Genomic DNA, 18,340 nt, shown 5'->3' with positions numbered 1-18,340 from the left:
CAGCCCCTCATCATCATCCCCCTTCTCCGCACAGCCCCTCATCCTTTCTCCGCACAGCCCCTCATACTCATCATCCCCTTTCTGCGCACAGCCCCTCATCAACATCATCCCTTCTCCGCACAGCCCCTCATCATCATCATCAACCCTCTTCTCCGCACAGCCCCTCATCATCATACCCTTCTCTGCACAGCCCATCATCATCCCCCTTCCCTGCACAGGCCCTTATCAGCACGGTGGCTCAGTGGTTAGTACTGCAGCCTTGCAGCGCTGTAGTCCTGGGTTCAAATCCCACCAAGGACAACATCTGCAAGGAGTTTGTATGTTCTCCCCGTGTTTGCGCGGGTATCCTCCGGTTTTCTCCCACATTGCAAAGACATACTGATAGGTAATTTAGATTGTGAGCCCCATCGGGGACAGCGATGATAATGTGTGCAAACTGTAAAGCGCTGCGGAATGTTAGCGCTATATAAAAATAAAGATTATTATCATCCCCCTTCTCCGCACAGCCCCTCATCAACATCATCCCCCTTCTCCGCACAGCCCCTCATCAACATCATCCCCCTTCTCCGCACAGCCCCTCATCAACATCATCCCCCTTCTCCGCACAGCCCCTCATCAACATCATCCCCCTTCTCCGCACAGCCCCTCATCAACATCATCCCCCTTCTCCGCACAGCCCCTCATCAACATCATCCCCCTTCTCCGCACAGCCCCTCATCAACATCATCCCCCTTCTCCGCACAGCCCCTCATCAACATCATCCCCCTTCTCCGCACAGCCCCTCATCAACATCATCCCCCTTCTCCGCACAGCCCCTCATCAACATCATCCCCCTTCTCCGCACAGCCCCTCATCAACATCATCCCCCTTCTCCGCACAGCCCCTCATCAACATCATCCCCCTTCTCCGCACAGCCCCTCATCAACATCATCCCCCTTCTCCGCACAGCCCCTCATCAACATCATCCCCCTTCTCCGCACAGCCCCTCATCAACATCATCCCCCTTCTCCGCACAGCCCCTCATCAACATCATCCCCCTTCTCCGCACAGCCCCTCATCATCATCCCCCTTCTCCGCACAGCCCCTCATCATCATCCCCCTTCTCCGCACAGCCCCTCATCATCATCCCCCTTCTCCGCACAGCCCCTCATCATCTCCCCTACTCCGCACAGCCCCTCATCATCACCTTCCCTATGCATTTCCACTCAAGAAACATTAACCCTTTCCAAAATACATCCTCACAGCACTCACACCGACCCGAGTCCTCTTTCCCATTTGTACAAGGGTTCCTGGGGCAGCCCCTCAGTCCTCTCCTCACAGGGCTCCATGGTGCAGCCCCTCAGTCCTCTCCTCACAGGGCTCCATGGGGCAGCCCCTCAGTCCTCTCCTCACAGGGCTCCATGGGGCAGCTCCTTATTTCCCTCCTCGCCTCTCCAGCAGACAGCAGACTCCGCACAGTGCAGCTTTCTACTCTCAGATCTTCACTCACTGGACTGGACTCGGAGTCTGGGTCTGAAGGAAGCCCCACCCCTTCCGGTGACGTATTCCCTCAAAGAATCAACTCCGTTCTAGTCGCTACCCTGACTGCTGCGGCCATCACTGTCACAACTAACGCGAGAAGAGAACTTTACCCAACAAAGATGGAGAAAAAAAAAAGACGTTCAGCTACTTCCCTGACGTCACATCCGTATAGCAACCAATAGCGTTCGCTGATTAAGTTGATGGACAGGTGAACTGTCCAATCGGAACGGAACATGTTCACGCGTTGTACGCATGCGCTCTAGCCACATTCGGAAGGGAGCTCGAAACAACGCGGACGCTATGGATGCTGGAAACTGGGGTGAGCATGAAGATGGGGGCTGTGGTCACTGCAATCATTTACATGTCGTAATACACCAGGACCCTACATATGCCAGGGAGGGGGAACTACAATCCCCAGTTCGCTCTGCAAGTTCCTACAGACAGGCCTGTTTTTGGCAGGGCATGCTGTGACTTCTAGTTCTTTCGCTAATGAAGCCGTTCAGTGTAATAACAGAGCTCGGAGTTACCCGAGTGGGCACAAAGCCCTGGCATGTTATCTTGTGTTTCACCGAAAAGTAGCAAATGGGGTTTTCATGGCAAAACCTTGTGTCCGGGCCCCAGTAACACGCAGCACATCTAATGGCTGGTGCTACGTAACCTGTCACTATGGGCATCTTGCGACAGGAAACCGTGACGGTATGGATGAGCGGAGATGTTCAGACGGGGGTCACCGATACACAGGGGTCCCTGAGCAGAGATGTATGGATGGGGGTCACCGATACACAGGGCTCCCTGAGCAGAGATGTGCAGACGGGGGTCACCGATACACAGGGGTCCCTGAGCAGAGATGTGCAGACGGGGGTCACCGATACACAGGGGTCCCTGAGCAGAGATGTGCAGACGGGGGTCACCGATACACAGGGCTCCCTGAGCAGAGATGTGCAGACGGGGGTCACCGATACACAGGGGTCCCTGAGCAGAGATATATAGACAGAGAACACCGATACACAGGGGTCCCTGAGCAGAGATATATGGATGGGGTCACCGATACACAGGGGTCCCTGAGCAGAGATATATGGATGGGGTCACCGATACACAGGGGTCCCTGAGCAGAGATATATGGATGGGGTCACCGATACACAGGGGTCCCTGAGCAGAGATGTGCAGACGGGGGTCACCGATACACAGGGGTCCCTGAGCAGAGATGTATGGATGGGGGTCACCGATACACAGGGCTCCCTGAGCAGAGATATATGGATGGTGGTCACCGATACACAGGGGTCCCTGAGCAGAGATATATGGATGGGGTCACCGATACACAGGGCTCCCTGAGCAGAGATGGGCAGACGGGGGTCACCGATACACAGGGCTCCCTGAGCAGAGATGTGCAGACGGGGGTCACCGATACACAGGGGTCCCTGAGCAGAGATGTATGGATGGGGGTCACCGATACACAGGGCTCCCTGAGCAGAGATATATGGATGGTGGTCACCGATACACAGGGGTCCCTGAGCAGAGATATATGGATGGGGTCACCGATACACAGGGCTCCCTGAGCAGAGATGGGCAGACGGGGGTCACCGATACACAGGGCTCCCTGAGCAGAGATGTGCAGACGGGGGTCACCGATACACAGGGGTCCCTGAGCAGAGATATATAGACAGAGAACACCGATACACAGGGGTCCCTGAGCAGAGATATATGGATGGGGTCACCGATACACAGGGGTCCCTGAGCAGAGATATATGGATGGGGTCACCGATACACAGGGGTCCCTGAGCAGAGATATATGGATGGGGTCACCGATACACAGGGCTCCCTGAGCAGAGATGTGCAGACGGGGGTCACCGATACACAGGGCTCCCTGAGCAGAGATGTGCAGACGGGGGTCACCGATACACAGGGCTCCCTGAGCAGAGATGTGCAGACGGGGGTCACCGATACACAGGGGTCCCTGAGCAGAGATGTATGGATGGGGGTCACCGATACACAGGGGTCCCTGAGCAGAGATGGGCAGACGGGGGTCACCGATACACAGGGCTCCCTGAGCAGAGATGTGCAGTCGGGGGTCACCAATACACAGGGGTCCCTGAGCAGAGATGTATGGATGGGGGTCACCGATACACAGGGGTCCCTGAGCAGAGATATATGGATGGGGTCACCGATACACAGGGGTCCCTGAGCAGAGATGTGCAGATGGGGTCATCGATACACAGGGCTCCCTGAGCAGAGATGTGCAGACGGGGGTCACCGATACACAGGGCTCCCTGAGCAGAGATATATGGATGGGGGTCACCGATACACAGGGCTCCCTGAGCAGAGATGTACGGATGGGGGTCACCAATACACAGGGGTCCCTGAGCAGAGATATATGGATGGTGGTCACCGATACACAGGGGTCCCTGAGCAGAGATGTGCAGATGGGGTCATCGATACACAGGGCTCCCTGAGCAGAGATGTGCAGACGGGGGTCACCGATACACAGGGGTCCCTGAGCAGAGATGTACGGATGGTGGTCACCGATACACAGGGGTCCCTGAGCAGAGATGTATGGATGGGGGTCACCGATACACAGGGGTCCCTGAGCAGAGATATATGGATGGGGTCACCGATACACAGGGCTCCCTGAGCAGAGATGTGCAGACGGGGGTCACCGATACACAGGGGTCCCTGAGCAGAGATGTGCAGACGGGGGTCACCGATACACAGGGGTCCCTGAGCAGAGATGTGCAGACGGGGGTCACCGATACACAGGGGTCCCTGAGCAGAGATGTATGGATGGGGGTCACCGATACACAGGGGTCCCTGAGCAGAGATATATGGATGGGGTCACTGATACACAGGGGTCCCTGAGCAGAGATGTGCAGACGGGGGTCACCGATACACAGGGGTCCCTGAGCAGAGATGTATGGATGGGGGTCACTGATACACAGGGGTCCCTGAGCAGAGATGTACGGATGGGGGTCACCGATACACAGGGCTCCCTGAGCAGAGATGTACGGATGGGGGTCACCGATACACAGGGGTCCCTGAGCAGAGATATATGGATGGGGGTCACTGATACGCAGGGCTCCCTGAGCAGAGATATATGGATGGGGGTCACCGATACTTATACAGGGGTCCCTGAGCAGAGATGGGCAGACGGGGGTCACAGATACACAGGGCTCCCTGAGCAGAGATGTATGGATGGGGGGTCACTGATACGCAGGGCTCCCTGAGCAGAGATATATAGACAGAGAACACCGATACACAGGGGTCCCTGAGCAGAGATGGGCAGGCAGGGGACACCAATACGCAGGGGTCCCTGATCAGAGATGTGCAGATGGGAGTCACCGATACATAGGGGTCTCTGAGCAGAGATGTATGGATGGGGGTCACCGATACGCAAGGGTCCCTGAGCAGAGATGGATGGACAGAGGACACTTATACATGGGGGTCCCTGAGCAGAGATGTAGAGACGGGGCTCATGGATACACAGGGGTCCCTGAGCAGGGATGTAATAATGGGGCTCACAGAAACACAGGGGTTCCTGCTTGCAGCATCGGAGAATGCACAGTTTGGGCCAGTGGCACAACGATACCGGTTTTTCAAGCTGTTAGAGGGGTTGTCCAGTCTAAGTAGAAAAGTCTGCAGTCACAGGGTGACTGCAGACTGCCAAATACTGTCAGTGTGCGATGTGCACGCTGTCTGGATGCCTCTGTATGCCCTATGTGAGTGGGCAGTCACCTGCCGACTAGCAGTTTCTTCTCTAGAATATTGAGAAGCCTAGGAGAGTCTAGTCAGCACTTGACTGCAAGGATGCAAATTGCATATATGGTTACGTGACGGGTACCCTCACAGGGCACACATTGCACACTGTCACTATTTGGCAGTTAGCAGTCCCGTAGTGTCTGCAGACTTTTCTTATGAAACCAGAATACACCGTTTAATAAAGCAGAAAGCCGGTTGTAAGAGCAGTGGTGCCCTCCTGCTGAAGATAAAACCTTTAACCCCTTCATGAGTGATAACTTCTTTTTCTCCTTCGCCTCATTGGGGGACACAGACCGTGGTGTATGCTGCTGCCACCAAGAGAAGTGATACAAAGAAAGTTCACTCCTCTGCAGTATACACCCTCCTGCTGGCTCTCAGAGAACCAATTCATGCTTAGTGTCCATAGGAGGCACACTGGGGTCTGCTAATCAGACTATATTTTTCTATTTTATTTTTGTCTTTCAAGTTTTACTTTTTTAAACCTTTTTACATGGAAGACTGGGGCGATGAACCCTTTGAAGGGGCCGATCTCCCCCAACCAACAGGCGAGCACGGCGAGTGTCGCCTCCCCGTATCCTCTCCTGCAATGTGGGATGCCATGCCTGGGCTGGTTTTTGGGGGTGACGAGTTCCTTGAAGGTCACCGATTTCCCCGCACCCTTGACGGACAAGCACATGGAGTGTTGCCTCCACGTACCCTCTTCCGCAGCCAGGCCTAATGCCGGACATTCAGCTCTGTCCCATCCTAGGGGATTAACCCTTTAGATGTACAGAGGTTCCCATTTGGCATCCATGCAGCCCCGACTGCACCACCAATGTTAAAGCGGATGGTGCAAAGAGGCGAACGGTCCCTCTCCACCTCCCTATGAAGGGGATGGTGGATGGAGGGTTCCTGCACCGTCCAAATTGAAGGCACCTGACCTTCAACAGAGCGGTCGAGCTCTGCAGCTCCTCACAGTGGGTCCCCCCGGACATCCGATTGGTGAGTGTCAGGGGTCGGGTTCGGCAGGAGGGCTCCTGGTGAACCTCAGCTACCCAGCAGTCACGCGACAGGCTTCGGCCTGTACTAGGCCGCGCACGCTCTTCTGGCTCTGCCCCTTCTCTTGCTCCCGGTGTCCAGACGTTTTCTCCCCGGCTTCGGCCTGTACTAGGCCAGAAGCTCCGTCCACTCCCTCAGCGTGTTTCTCTATTCCCGACGTCCATTATCAGGCTTCCGGCCGCGCTCTGCAGACTGGGTTCCAGCAGCGGATGGATTCTGTCTCCGGGCACAGGACAGGGGTAAGAGCTGCTCTGCGATCCTGGGCATTGTTTTTTCCCTGTTTGCCCCTTCCCCGCAGAATATTCTGGGCATTACCCTTCTCATTGGGTGCATTCAGCAGAGCCAGAACATACAGGGGTACTGAATTCTTTGCTGCATGCACCTTTTGTCAGTTCTTGCTATCCCAGGAACAGAGTAATCTACTATCTGAAGGCTCAGGAGCCCTCCGCCGTTACCAAACCTAGCGCACCTAGTCCTCCTGAGTGAGCGTCGTCACTGCCACAGTCCAGGGCCTCACTGAAAGGGATTGAGCCCTTCCGGGACTCCTCCACAAGTCGGGGCATCTGCCTGTCTCAGAAGGTTCCTCTTCTACACGGGAACCGTTGGCCTGCAGGGGCCGATCTCAGGTGCAAAATTCTAGGGCAGCTAGAAAGCGTACCCATAGTACGTCTCCTGGGCCCTCCCGCACCTCGGCGTCCGTAAGCTCCCCTTCTCGCTCCTCCTCACCAGGGGTTCGCAACGACCTGGACTCGGAGTGGGAGTCTAACGATTTTCTTGATCAGGACTCCCCTGAGACTCAGGTGACGGTAGATAAACTCATTGAAGCCGTCAACCAAACCCTGAAGATGGATGAATCTCTGTTCCGGGTCAAGCGGTGTCCTTTAAGAGGATTAAACATCCGCATTGTTCACCTACCATCCTGAATTTCAGGACATTATTCAGCAGCACAGAAAGCGGCCAGACAAACGCTTCACAGGACAGAAGCCTCTGGGTTTCCCGGATCTGCATTTGCCAGTTTTTTCCCTGCGTAGGGAGTGTCCGGATAAGCTATGCACTACATAGGATACCATGTCTGGGCTAATTTTTAGAGGTGACGGGTCCCTTAAAGGGCACCGATCTCCCAGCACCATCAACAGACGAACACGTGGAGTGTCACCTCCATGTATTCTCTCCCTAAGCCAGGCCTAATGCCGGACATCCAGCCCTGTCCACCCGGGGCCTGAACTCTGGGATGTGCAGAGACACCCTTTTTTGCGTCCGAACAGCCCACACTGCATCACCACTGTTAAGTGAATGATGCAAAGAGGCTTACGGTCCCTCTCCACTTCCCTGTTTAGGGGATGGTGGATCGAGGGTTCATCACTCTCACCATCAGAAGTGATGGTTTATCCTGACTTGCTGGATACAGCTGCGCATTCTACCACCCTGCAGTTTCTCCGGGTAAGCGCTCTACCCTTCCTTAACCTAAGACAGTACAGCTGGCCAATCAAATCTCTTGAGCGGGAGACTGTGGTCCATGCCTCTTTGGACGTAGCTAGTTACGCGGCGCTGTCAGCAGCAAATGCCATTACATTCAATGGAAAGCGGACTCTGCGTCCAAAAAGTCTGAAATCACTCTCTTATCAGAGTGGTCGGTTATTCAGTGAGAAGTTGGAACCAATCTAGGCTGGACCACTACTTCTTCCCAACCAGGGCGTTCCCCACGCAGGAACAAGGGGCGCAAGTTTCCTATAGACACAACCAGCAGTGGAAGGGTTGTCCTAGACAGGCTAGATCTCAGGGATCTAGGTTCCAAATAAAAGGACGGGAAAAGTAAGACCAATCCTGGACTTCAAACTTCTAACACGTTTGTCAAGGCCCGCCTTTTTCGGAGGAAGTCCCTCAGTTCAGTCATTACCTCAATGGAAAATGGTGGAGTTTCTGGCATCCACCGATATTCGGGCTGCTTACCTCCACCTTCTGATTTATTTATTTTATTTTTTTTCCCCTCGCCAAAAATTCCTGCATTTCGCCATTAAGGAACAGCATTGTCATTTCACGACTTTGCTTTTAGGCCTTGTTACCACTCCCAGAGTGTTCTCAAGGGTCATGCCGGCCGTCGCGTCCATCTTAAACTCTCGGGGCATGGTCGTCCTGCCCTATATGGACGACTTTCTAGTCAAGGGACCGTCCTTCCAGGACTGCGCTGAGTCCGTCTGTATCAGGCTACTTTCACACTAGCGTCGGGCTCGGCTTGTCGCGGTGCGTCGGGCCGAGGTCCCCGACGCTAGCGTTGTCTCCGCCGCACAACGGGGGCAGCGGATGCATTTTTTCTGCGCATCCGCTGCCCCATTGTGAGGTGCAGGGAGGTGTGGGCGGAGTTCCGGCCGCGCATGCGCGGTCGGAAAAAGCGGACCGTCGGGAGCAAAAAACGTTACATGTAACGTTTTTTGCTCCCGACGGTCCGCCACAGCACGGCGCAACCGTCGCACGACGGTTGCGACGTGTGGCAATGCGTCGCAAATGCGTCGCTAATGTTAGTCAATGCACAAAAAACGCATCCTGCAAGCACTTTTTCAGGATGCGTTTTTTCGGCAAAACGACGCATTTGCGACGTATTGCAGTTAACACTAGTGTGAAAGTAGCCTTATTTGCGATACCCTTTCTCGCCTGGGCTGGCTGATAAACTTAAACAAGTCTTCCCAAATATTTCCAGCCCAGCAGATATCCTTTTTGAGGATGATCCTGGACACCTCCAGAGGGTTGGTGATGCAAGGCCTTGGCCCTCCAACAGGGAGCTTGTGCACTTGTAACTCGTTCCCTCATTCCATCCGATTTGCTATGAGGGTTCTAGAAAAAATGGTGGCGGCAATGGAAGCCGTCACCTTCGCCCTGCTTGGCTCTGTGGGTCAGACAGGCTCTCAGATGATGACCTCTGAGCTCCTCCCTCAAGGGGAGATCCTTTCTTCCAGTTTAAAACTGTTAGTAGTGACTATCGATTCCAGTCTTCTGGGCTGGGGATAGTCACCTTATTGCTCAAAGCTGCCGTTTAACTCGGGAACTCCCAACCAATATTTCTAGAGGTTCGAGCTATACGGCTAGCCCTACAGCAGTTCCACTGTCTTCTGGCTGGTCACACCATCCGAACTTAATCGGATAACGCCAGGACCACAGTGTACATCAATCAGGGGGACCTGCAGCCGGGCGGCCATGGCCGAGGTCACTCACATTCTCCGATGGGCAGAGATCAATCACTCAGTGATCTTTGCGCCGCGGGACAACTGGGCGGCAGACTTCCTTTAGCCACCAGGGTCTTGCCTCTGGCGAGTGGGAACTTCATCCGGAAGTCTTCCAACAGATCTGCCTTTCCTGGGGAATTCCGGATGTAGATCAGATGGCATCCAGACCGAATGCCAAAGTACTCAAGTTCATAGCTCGGTCTCGAGATCCAAAAGCCGTAGCAGTGCATGCTCTGGTTCTTCCATGGGGCCAGTTCCGTTTCCCCTCTTCCGCTACTTCCGAGAGTCTTTATGAAGCTGAAAGGGTCCCAGTGATCCTGGACGATCCGGACTGACCACGTCAGGTGTTGTTTGCGGAGCTAGTACAATTTGTCGCCATCTTTCTCTGGAGATTGTCGGATCTTCCAGATCTGCTCTCCAGGGACTGTTTTGTCGCCAGATCCCAGGGGTTCCGTGTTCTCAACTTGGCCGTTGAGGTGGGACTCTGACAACATCAGCGACTAGTGCTTGTAAGCCCGCCTCAGTGCGCGTTTTGCTTAGGGCTGGGATCTCGGACGCATTCCCCATGTTAGTTTTTCTTCAAAACAATCTGGATTCAGGCTGGGTGCTCAGCTCACTGAAAGTTCAAATTTTGGCCTTATCTGTCTTATTGCAACAAAACGGCATCTAAGGACTTTCACGCAGGGAGTTTCACATGTGGTACTGCCCTATCGCATACCGCTAGATCTTTGGGACCTTAACTGGTCTTACAGGAGACTCCTTTTCATCCTCTTCATGACGTTGCTGACTTTACTGTTATGGAAGGTCGCCTTTTTCGCGGCGGTCACGTCAGGCAAGTTTGTGGAGCTGGCCGCTCTGTCCTTTCAGATACTTTTCCTTATTCCATCAAGGCAAGGTTGTCCTCAGGCCATACCTGTCCCTTGTTGCCAAGGTGTTATTGTACTTCCACCATTAAGAGGGCATCGTTCTTCCTCATCTTGTTCGGCTCCAGTCTACAAAGTGGAACAGGTTCTCCATGCTCTGACGAGGTGAGAGCTCTGAAAGGTACGTATCGAGGATGGATTCCTTCCGAAGGTCTGACGTTTCATTCAGGCTTTCTGATGGTCACAGGAAAGGTTTAGCCACTTTATCGGCTATGATAGCCAGGTGGATTCGTTCCACCATCCAGAAGTCCTTCCGCGTCAGAGGTCAGCCTATCCAAGCGGGATCAGGGCACACTAAAGTTGGTCGATTGGGGTTTCTTGGGCCATTAGACATCAGGCGTCGGCAGAGCATGCCTGAAAGGTTGCGGTTTTGTCCAGTCCCCATGCATTCTTGAAGCACTATAATTTTCACACCTAGACTTCCGCACATGTGAGTCTGGGCATGCAGACTCTGCAGGCCACGGTAGCGCACTTTTAGGTAGCAGTTACGCAGGGCCTGATCTGTTATGTTGTCCCCACCCAATGACTGCTTTGGGACGTCCCACAGTCTGTGTCCCCCCAATGAGGCGAAGGAGAAATAGGGATTTTTGTGTACTCAGCGTAAAATCCTTTTCTCCAAGCCAATCATTGGGGGACACAGCACCCACCCTGTTAATAGCTTTGTGCTTGTTCTGTAATTTGACATGTTATACTCTTATGTTATTAGTGATGAGCGAGTGTACTCGTTGCTCGGGTTACTAGCCAGCTTGATTACATGTGGGGATTCCCTAGCAACCAGGCAACCCCCACATGTACTCAGGCTGGGTAGTAGCTGTAAATCATTCAGCTGCCGCGATGAAAACTAAATCTCCTAGCAGTCATAAATACTCGGAGACCACCCGAGCGTGCTCGGGTAAAACCTGAGCAACGAGTATACTCGCTCATCACTAGTTATTTATCTCCTACTGCTTTTGCACTGAACTGGTTCTGTGGGAGCCAGCAGGAGGGTGTATACTGCAGGGGAGGAGCTAACTTTCTTTGTATTACTTACTGTCAGCCTACTGGTGGCAGAAGCATACACCCACGGTCTGTGTCCCCCAATGATTGGCTCAGAGAAAAGGATTTTACGGTGAGTACACAAAAATACCTATTATTTTATCATCATAGCTGTATTGATCGCTTTTTATTGCAGGGGATGTGTTGTGACTGAAAAATGGCAATTCTGGATTTCGAAATTCTTATTTATTATTATTTTTATTTTGGGGTGTTTATCAAAATTTTAATTATGTAAAGTGCAATTTTACAGACTGAACAACACCAACCATGCTGTATTTTTTGTTCTTCATTGTTTATTTAGACGGGGGGGGGGGGGGGGGGTGACTTAAACTTTATTTTTCATTAATACACCTGAAAACATTTTTAATTTTGCTATTGCTTGTACTATATACGGCAAGTCTACAATATTACAGTATATACACTCCTCAACATTGAAATTGCTACACAAGTAAAGGTCGTGAAATTATGGAAACCACAGGATGGCTAGACATGTTAATATGTTAATGATAAAAAAAATAAAAAAAAGTCAAAACCTCTTTTTATTCAGTATGGAGTATGAACTTCATATGCAGAAATCCATCACTTATAGCCTCGGCTGCTATCAATGAGGTTATTTAATGGTTTGTCTGAGGAATGTTCTGCAGCACTGAATGCTCTTGGGCAAATCATCAAGATCCGCTGCTGGCAGCTTCCTTTGTAATTGTCAGCCAATGATGTCCCAGATGTGCTCGATGGGAGACAAGTCAGGAGACGCCGAAAGTCACAGTGCTGCAATTGGGGAAGGTCAGATATTGGAGAGGTGATAAGCATTGGTGGGCCAATCTGAGATCCTTAAATTAACCCCTTTACTTCTCTCCTCTAGATCATTATTAGGACCCTGATATATTATATATATATATATATATATATATATATATATATATATATATATATATATATATATATATATATATATATATATATATATATATATATATATATCTATATATCTAGATGGTGGCCCGATTCTAATGTATTGGGTATTCTAGAATATGTAGGTAGTATATAGCACAGGCTACGTACTATATTGCAAAGTGAAGTAGTATATAACACAACTGACGTAGTATATATCATAGCTATATATTATATACTATATATTACATAGCCACGTGTATTAAACAGGCACGTAGTATATTGGTCAGCCACGTAGTGTATAACATAGCCACGTAGTATATAAGTCACCTAGTGTATTGCACAGCTACATAGTGTATTGCACAGCTATGCAGTATATTGGTCAGCGACGTAGTATATAGCAGAGCCACGTAGTATATTGCAGAGGCACGTAGTATATAACAGAGTCACGTAGTATATTGCACAGTCGACGTAGTATATAACAGAACCGACACAGCCACATAGTATATTGCACAGCTACGTAGTATATAACACAGAGCACATAGTATATTGCACAGCCACGTAGTATATAGCACAGTCACGTTGTATATTGCCCAGCTACATAGTATATAGCACAGAGATGTAGTATATAACAGAGCCCACGCAGTATGTAACACAGCCCACGTAGTATATAGCAATGTGGGCACTATATGCGTGGTTAAAAATTACTTAAAATAAAAATTAAACATTTACTCACCTTCCGAAGGCCCCTTGAAGTCCTGGCGCCTGTGTGCGGTGCACGTGGCAGCTTCCGGTCCCAGGGTTGCTATGAGCGCAGGACCTGTGATGACGTCACGGTCACATGATTGTGACGTCATGGCAGGTCCTTCTCGCTTAGCTTGGCAACGGAACCTGCCGCTTGCTCTGCCGCGTTACACCGCGGTCCGTTAACGCTGGCATTAACCCTGTGAGAGCGCTCAGCGCTGACTACAGGGCAGTAAAGCAGCGGCCATTTCGCTGCCAGACTATGGCCGTCGCTGATTGGTCGTGGGCGTTTTGCCACGACCAATCAGCGACTTGGATTTCCATGACAGACAGAGGCCGCGACCAATGAATATCCGTGACAGACAGAAGGACAGACGGAAGTGACCCTTAGACAATTATATAGTAGATTTGCTGCCATCGGATGTATTTGGAGGGACCTGGGATTGTCTCCTAATGTGTACATCTGATGCTGTATAGTGCCTTGATGTAACCATCCTTTTTTTTTTTTTTCTAGGTCACCCAAGGTATAATTTTGCACCTTCACCAATGGAATTCCGTGGACGTTACCCCAGAAATGCGTCAGGACCAAGATCAATTCGAGGTTCTCGGATGATGTCTCTCTCGAGCAGGTAGCCCGTCACAAGCCGAGCTTTCTTTACAGCCGATCGCTCTCTATGGACACCATCTTGTGTCATGTTTAGTGACCAAACCTTTAGGAAAAAGAACTTCCCCCTTTATAAGGAAGCTAAATTGTCTGTGATTGGAGGCACATAGAGCACCACCCCAAACTTGCCCCCTATTAAGTTTAGTATACTGTATGTGTAATGTGTCATTATTTTCTCTTCAGGCCTTTTCATTATAGTCAGTTTCCTGATAATTCTGAAATGCACAGCGACCCCTTTATGGTTGGATCAGACTCAGAACCATTTGACCCAAATCAAGTTAAGGTGAGTGTTCATTACATCCCAGTCATCATTCATTAGTGAAGCTATGATTATTCTTCTGGTATATAGGCACTTTTATATTGGCCACACTACTGCTAGTTGTGCTCCAGTGCCTTAGTATCACTAACATGCCTATAGATTAGCCACACTACTGCTAGTTGTGCTCATTACCTTAGTATCCCTAACGTACTTAGATAATGCCCAACCCTATGGCCTCATCTCCTTGTACTAACAACTGATATGTATGTTCATCAGACACCGGATGCGGTCGTATATAGCGGGCTCAGTAGCTGAGTGTGCTCCGCTCAGGCCAGGTGTCAGCTGTGTTACACAGTCAACACCTGCCTCTAGCAGCAGTCGGAGCTGGGTCATTCCATATCAAGTGATCCAAATATGAATATTTTTTTTACCTTACGCCTTTAGATTTCTTTTATTTTTTGTTTTTATGAAGTACAACTTTAGTTAATTACAAATTAAAAGTTTAGAATTTTTTTCTTCATCAGTTAATTTTTTACAGATTTTTAAAGTTTTGAAAAAGCATGGATTTTGGCCTGGTATGGCTTTACATTTTTTATCATATCTCGGGCTATGATTAAGATATAGAGGTGGGAGAGGCATCATTTTTCTCAGAACGGTACCGGCTTTCATTTGATATGTCACAAGACTATGTTTCTTTATATTTTGTTTTGGAGAAATCAAATTAAAAATTTTGATGCGCAATTCTGAAAAAAACATATGTTTTAAAATTGTGAAAACATGCATGTGTGTTACTTGTGTCCTTGTTTATATTTGTACAGGGATTCAACTTGGGATCTATCACATTTGTATTTTTTTTTAAGCCTTGAATCATCTGATTTTATGTTTGTGTGAGTTTCTTCCTTTTTTCTTTTCAAATTACAACTTACTGCATTCAACAGTTATATGTAACAATAAAGAAACACAAAAAACAACTACTGAAGTGCCAGAATAAATCATCATAACAACTTGCTCAGCATTTTCAACCTGAATTCATTGAACAAGCCAAAAGAAAAAACGTGATCACATCCTCAAGTGTGGTTTTCTAAATACAGTCTGATCCTAATTATATGTTAAAAACAAGATTCAAAGAACCAATATTTTTACCACCTATTTATACATGGAACAATTTATTTTCTACTATATCACTAAACATGTCATTTCTGAAGTGTTTAAGAAGAATAGTCCACTAGTTAAATCCTCGTACTATAAAATATGAACTAATCAAACAATTAATAGTAGGTTTTTACACTGGGCTTCTATCATCAGTGTGTCCCTTCTGGAGGATGAAATGCCATCTTGCCCATAAGCGCTCACTAGCAATGGCCGTTTCCTTTTGTGTCAGAGTATGTACGGCTGTCATGGTGCTTGGCTCCACCTGAGTTATATCTGATTTTTGTTCACTTTTACAATGTCTGATTTTCTTGGATACACAAACGACGGCGCTGGACCAGACGGTGCAGAAAAGTCACTTCTACGTCTTCATTTTCACAATCTTTGGAGAGTCCAGTAGCGGCCACCAGCGCCCATCATATTCACAGGTCACATAGCCAGTTGTGTCATCCATTGCCGATCTTGTGCCGCCTTCTACCACGTCATGGACGTCACTGTCTTTATTTTCCCTACATGGGATGACAGTCCGGTATTGCTGAGTCCCTGTGATGGGTTCTGCTTCCTGTAACTGATGTTATAACAATCTCTCCTCCTCCTCTTTGTAGTCCTGGTTTGTACAATACATGAACTGGATGTTCAGAATATTTTTCTCCCTCCATTTGAGGAGTTGCCTGGGTGTTCAGATTTGGTGGGAATACGGCCTGAGCTGCCGGCCTGTCATCTGCTCTGTAGTCACCGTCTACCCCTGGTCATCCTCAGCCCTAACAAAGCTTCTCCTCTGTCCTCTCCTGCTTCTAATACTCTGTAACATAATAAATAATACCGTAATATCTAGCAATCATGGATTATTTGGTAAATATGGACCCCACACTGTTAGACCACAAGCTGAGCAGATCTGAAATCAAGATTTTTTAACTGACACTGTAATATTTTTATTTTTTAAAATATGATCCCTTCATGATCCCATCTTGTATTTTGGTACAGATGTGAATAGGAGCATAGCAGGCACATGTGCAGTTTTTGAAATTTTTAAATTAAACGTTTTTTCCGGAAATGCATTTAAAAGTTTTGCGCTTGCGTTCGCATAGGTAAAATATTATCAAAGATACTCTTGTGACATATCTGGTGAAAGCCTGTACAGTTCTGAGTAGAATGGTGTTTATTTTGTTTCTCTATCTCTTTTCTAGCCTGAGTTATGGGGAGAAATGTAAAGGCAGGCAACACCGAAATTCGCACTTTTTCCGAACTTTGAAAATCAATAAAAAATAAAAAATCTAGAATTTTTTTCCTCTTCACATTTTGCATTCTCTGACACACTATTACCAAATAACAAAATCTCAAAAGAATTAAAAATATAGTGGTAAAAATCATTGGTTCACTTGACATGGAATGACCCAGCTAGCACAGATCGCTCCTCTTTAACCATACAGATGCCGCTGCCATACAAATTTGGTATTGTCGTGAACTCGTGATCTTACTGACCTGAAGAATGTCACCTGATCAGTTTTAATGCACAATGAACGCTACTAAAATAAAATCCCCCCCCCCCCCCAAAAAAAAGCAAGAATTTTTTTTTTATCTGCTGCAGATCTATCAGTTCTCTGAATGCTGAGCTCTGTATAACCCCGCCCCCAACCACTGATTGGCCACTTTCCGCCCATCCATAGCCGCTCATTCACACTAGCATGCTATAAATCTAGACCAGATTCCGCAGTCAGACTCAGCGTGCCTAACATGGCCGCGTCCGCACGGAGTTAGACCTGATGAAATCTAATAGCCTGATGTCTCTGCTGACCATTTCTTTCTTTTTCTTTCTTTTTCTTTCTTTCTTTCTTTCTTTCTTTCTTTCTTTCTTTCTTTCTTTCTTTCTTTCTTTCTTTCTTTCTTTCTTTCTTTCTTTCTTTCTTTCTTTCTTTCTTTCTTTCTTTCTTTCTTTCTTTTCTCTCTCTCTTTCTTTCTTTCCCTCTCTTTTTCTCTTTCTGCTCTCTCTTTCTGCTCGCTCCTTCTGCTCGCTCTTCTCTCTCTTTTCTCCTTCTAGTGGAGCAAGAAAAAATATAAGAAGTTTCTCATGTACCAGAAGATTCAGAAACAGAATAAAGGTACAGTATTTGGGGGGAGATGTTTCCCATTGCGGCCGTTTCCCCAGGATGCTCCTGGTCCATTACTGTGGGCCGCCGCTCCACTTTTCATGGGCATCAATATCCCTTTTTGTTGTCTTGCTGTCAGATTCAAAGCAGAAGAAGAAAACCTTCTGTAAGAGAGCGGAAAAAATACTGCTCATTTGGTCTCCCATGACAGCACCACGATAGAGGGGATCCGCCCTTCAGGGACAGGAAACCTACGGATACAAAAGAGCAGCACCTCTCCCACGCATCACTTGGTTTCCTGTTCCTGACGGGAACCTTTTTCCTACAGCATACTTGTGAGGATTTGATGGATCCCAGGCCCGGCCGGTTAGTTCAGGTAGCGGGGGTCCCCTACTGTGGCCCATGCGGGGGGTCCCTGGAAGGCCCAAGGTGGACCGCACGGCAGTGAGCAGGCAGGTAGAGTGGTGACCAGAGGATTACTGACTCCGGGGCGCCAGCGCCGGAAGAAGGTAAGTTTGCCCCTTTAGATCTGTGCGGTCCCCAACGTGACGCTGCCCGGCGTGCTGCTAGGGCTGTGTGGTGTTCCGGGTGCCAGTGGCATCCAGGGGCTCAGCTGGTGACGCGTCCTGGGCGGGCCCTCGAGCGTGGCCGGCGTCTTGGTGATTGGGCTGGGATTACCATGGTGACATGTCTGGCCGGATAATGGCGCCGCGGTCGCACTTGCGGCCAGGGTCTGGGGCACCCGGGTTCCAGGGCGGTGACCGGTGACTCGTTCAGTGGCCGTCAGGGTGCTGGGATCTGGGTCAGTCACGGCGCACCGAGGGCATGACAGTTCTGGGGGCGGAAGAGGCGCCCGGCCAGGACCTGCTGACCCAGATATACAGGGGGCGGAGGCGTGCTTAAAGGTGGACACTGCACAAGCGCCAGTGCTTCTGGCCCATTGTTATAATGGAAGAAAGTGAGCAGCAGCAGGTGAGCCCTGCACAGCATCATGTAAACACTATCCAGATGCCCCGTACTGCCTGGTGAAAGACTCGTGACGATACGGGTGATGGCCAGGC

The 18,340-nt window shown here is 49.5% G+C and overlaps 1 protein-coding gene across 6 annotated transcripts in view; it reads left to right on the top strand.

Moving 5' to 3' along the window:
• The first annotated feature begins 1,663 nt into the window (after window positions 1–1,663).
• Window positions 1,664–18,340, top strand: part of LOC143774579 (uncharacterized) — a 56,490-nt gene continuing 39,813 nt past the window's right edge. For 5 of the 6 annotated variants that reach the window (XM_077262315.1, XM_077262314.1, XM_077262311.1 and 2 more), the window contains exons 1-4: window positions 1,686–1,840; window positions 13,635–13,749; window positions 13,968–14,067; window positions 17,231–17,291. In XM_077262315.1, the coding sequence (XP_077118430.1) occupies window positions 1,774–1,840; window positions 13,635–13,749; window positions 13,968–14,067; window positions 17,231–17,291 (343 nt within the window). In that variant the 5' untranslated portion in view covers window positions 1,686–1,773. Of the gene's footprint in view, window positions 1,841–13,634; window positions 13,750–13,967; window positions 14,068–17,230; window positions 17,292–18,340 lie in introns of all 6 variants that reach the window. The other variant, XM_077262316.1, reaches the window with a different exon arrangement.

Source organism: Ranitomeya variabilis, chromosome 5, assembly GCF_051348905.1.
Source record: "Ranitomeya variabilis isolate aRanVar5 chromosome 5, aRanVar5.hap1, whole genome shotgun sequence".
NCBI classification, from domain to species: Eukaryota; Metazoa; Chordata; class Amphibia; order Anura; family Dendrobatidae; genus Ranitomeya; species Ranitomeya variabilis.
This window is presented reverse-complemented; position numbering and strand designations above follow the sequence as displayed.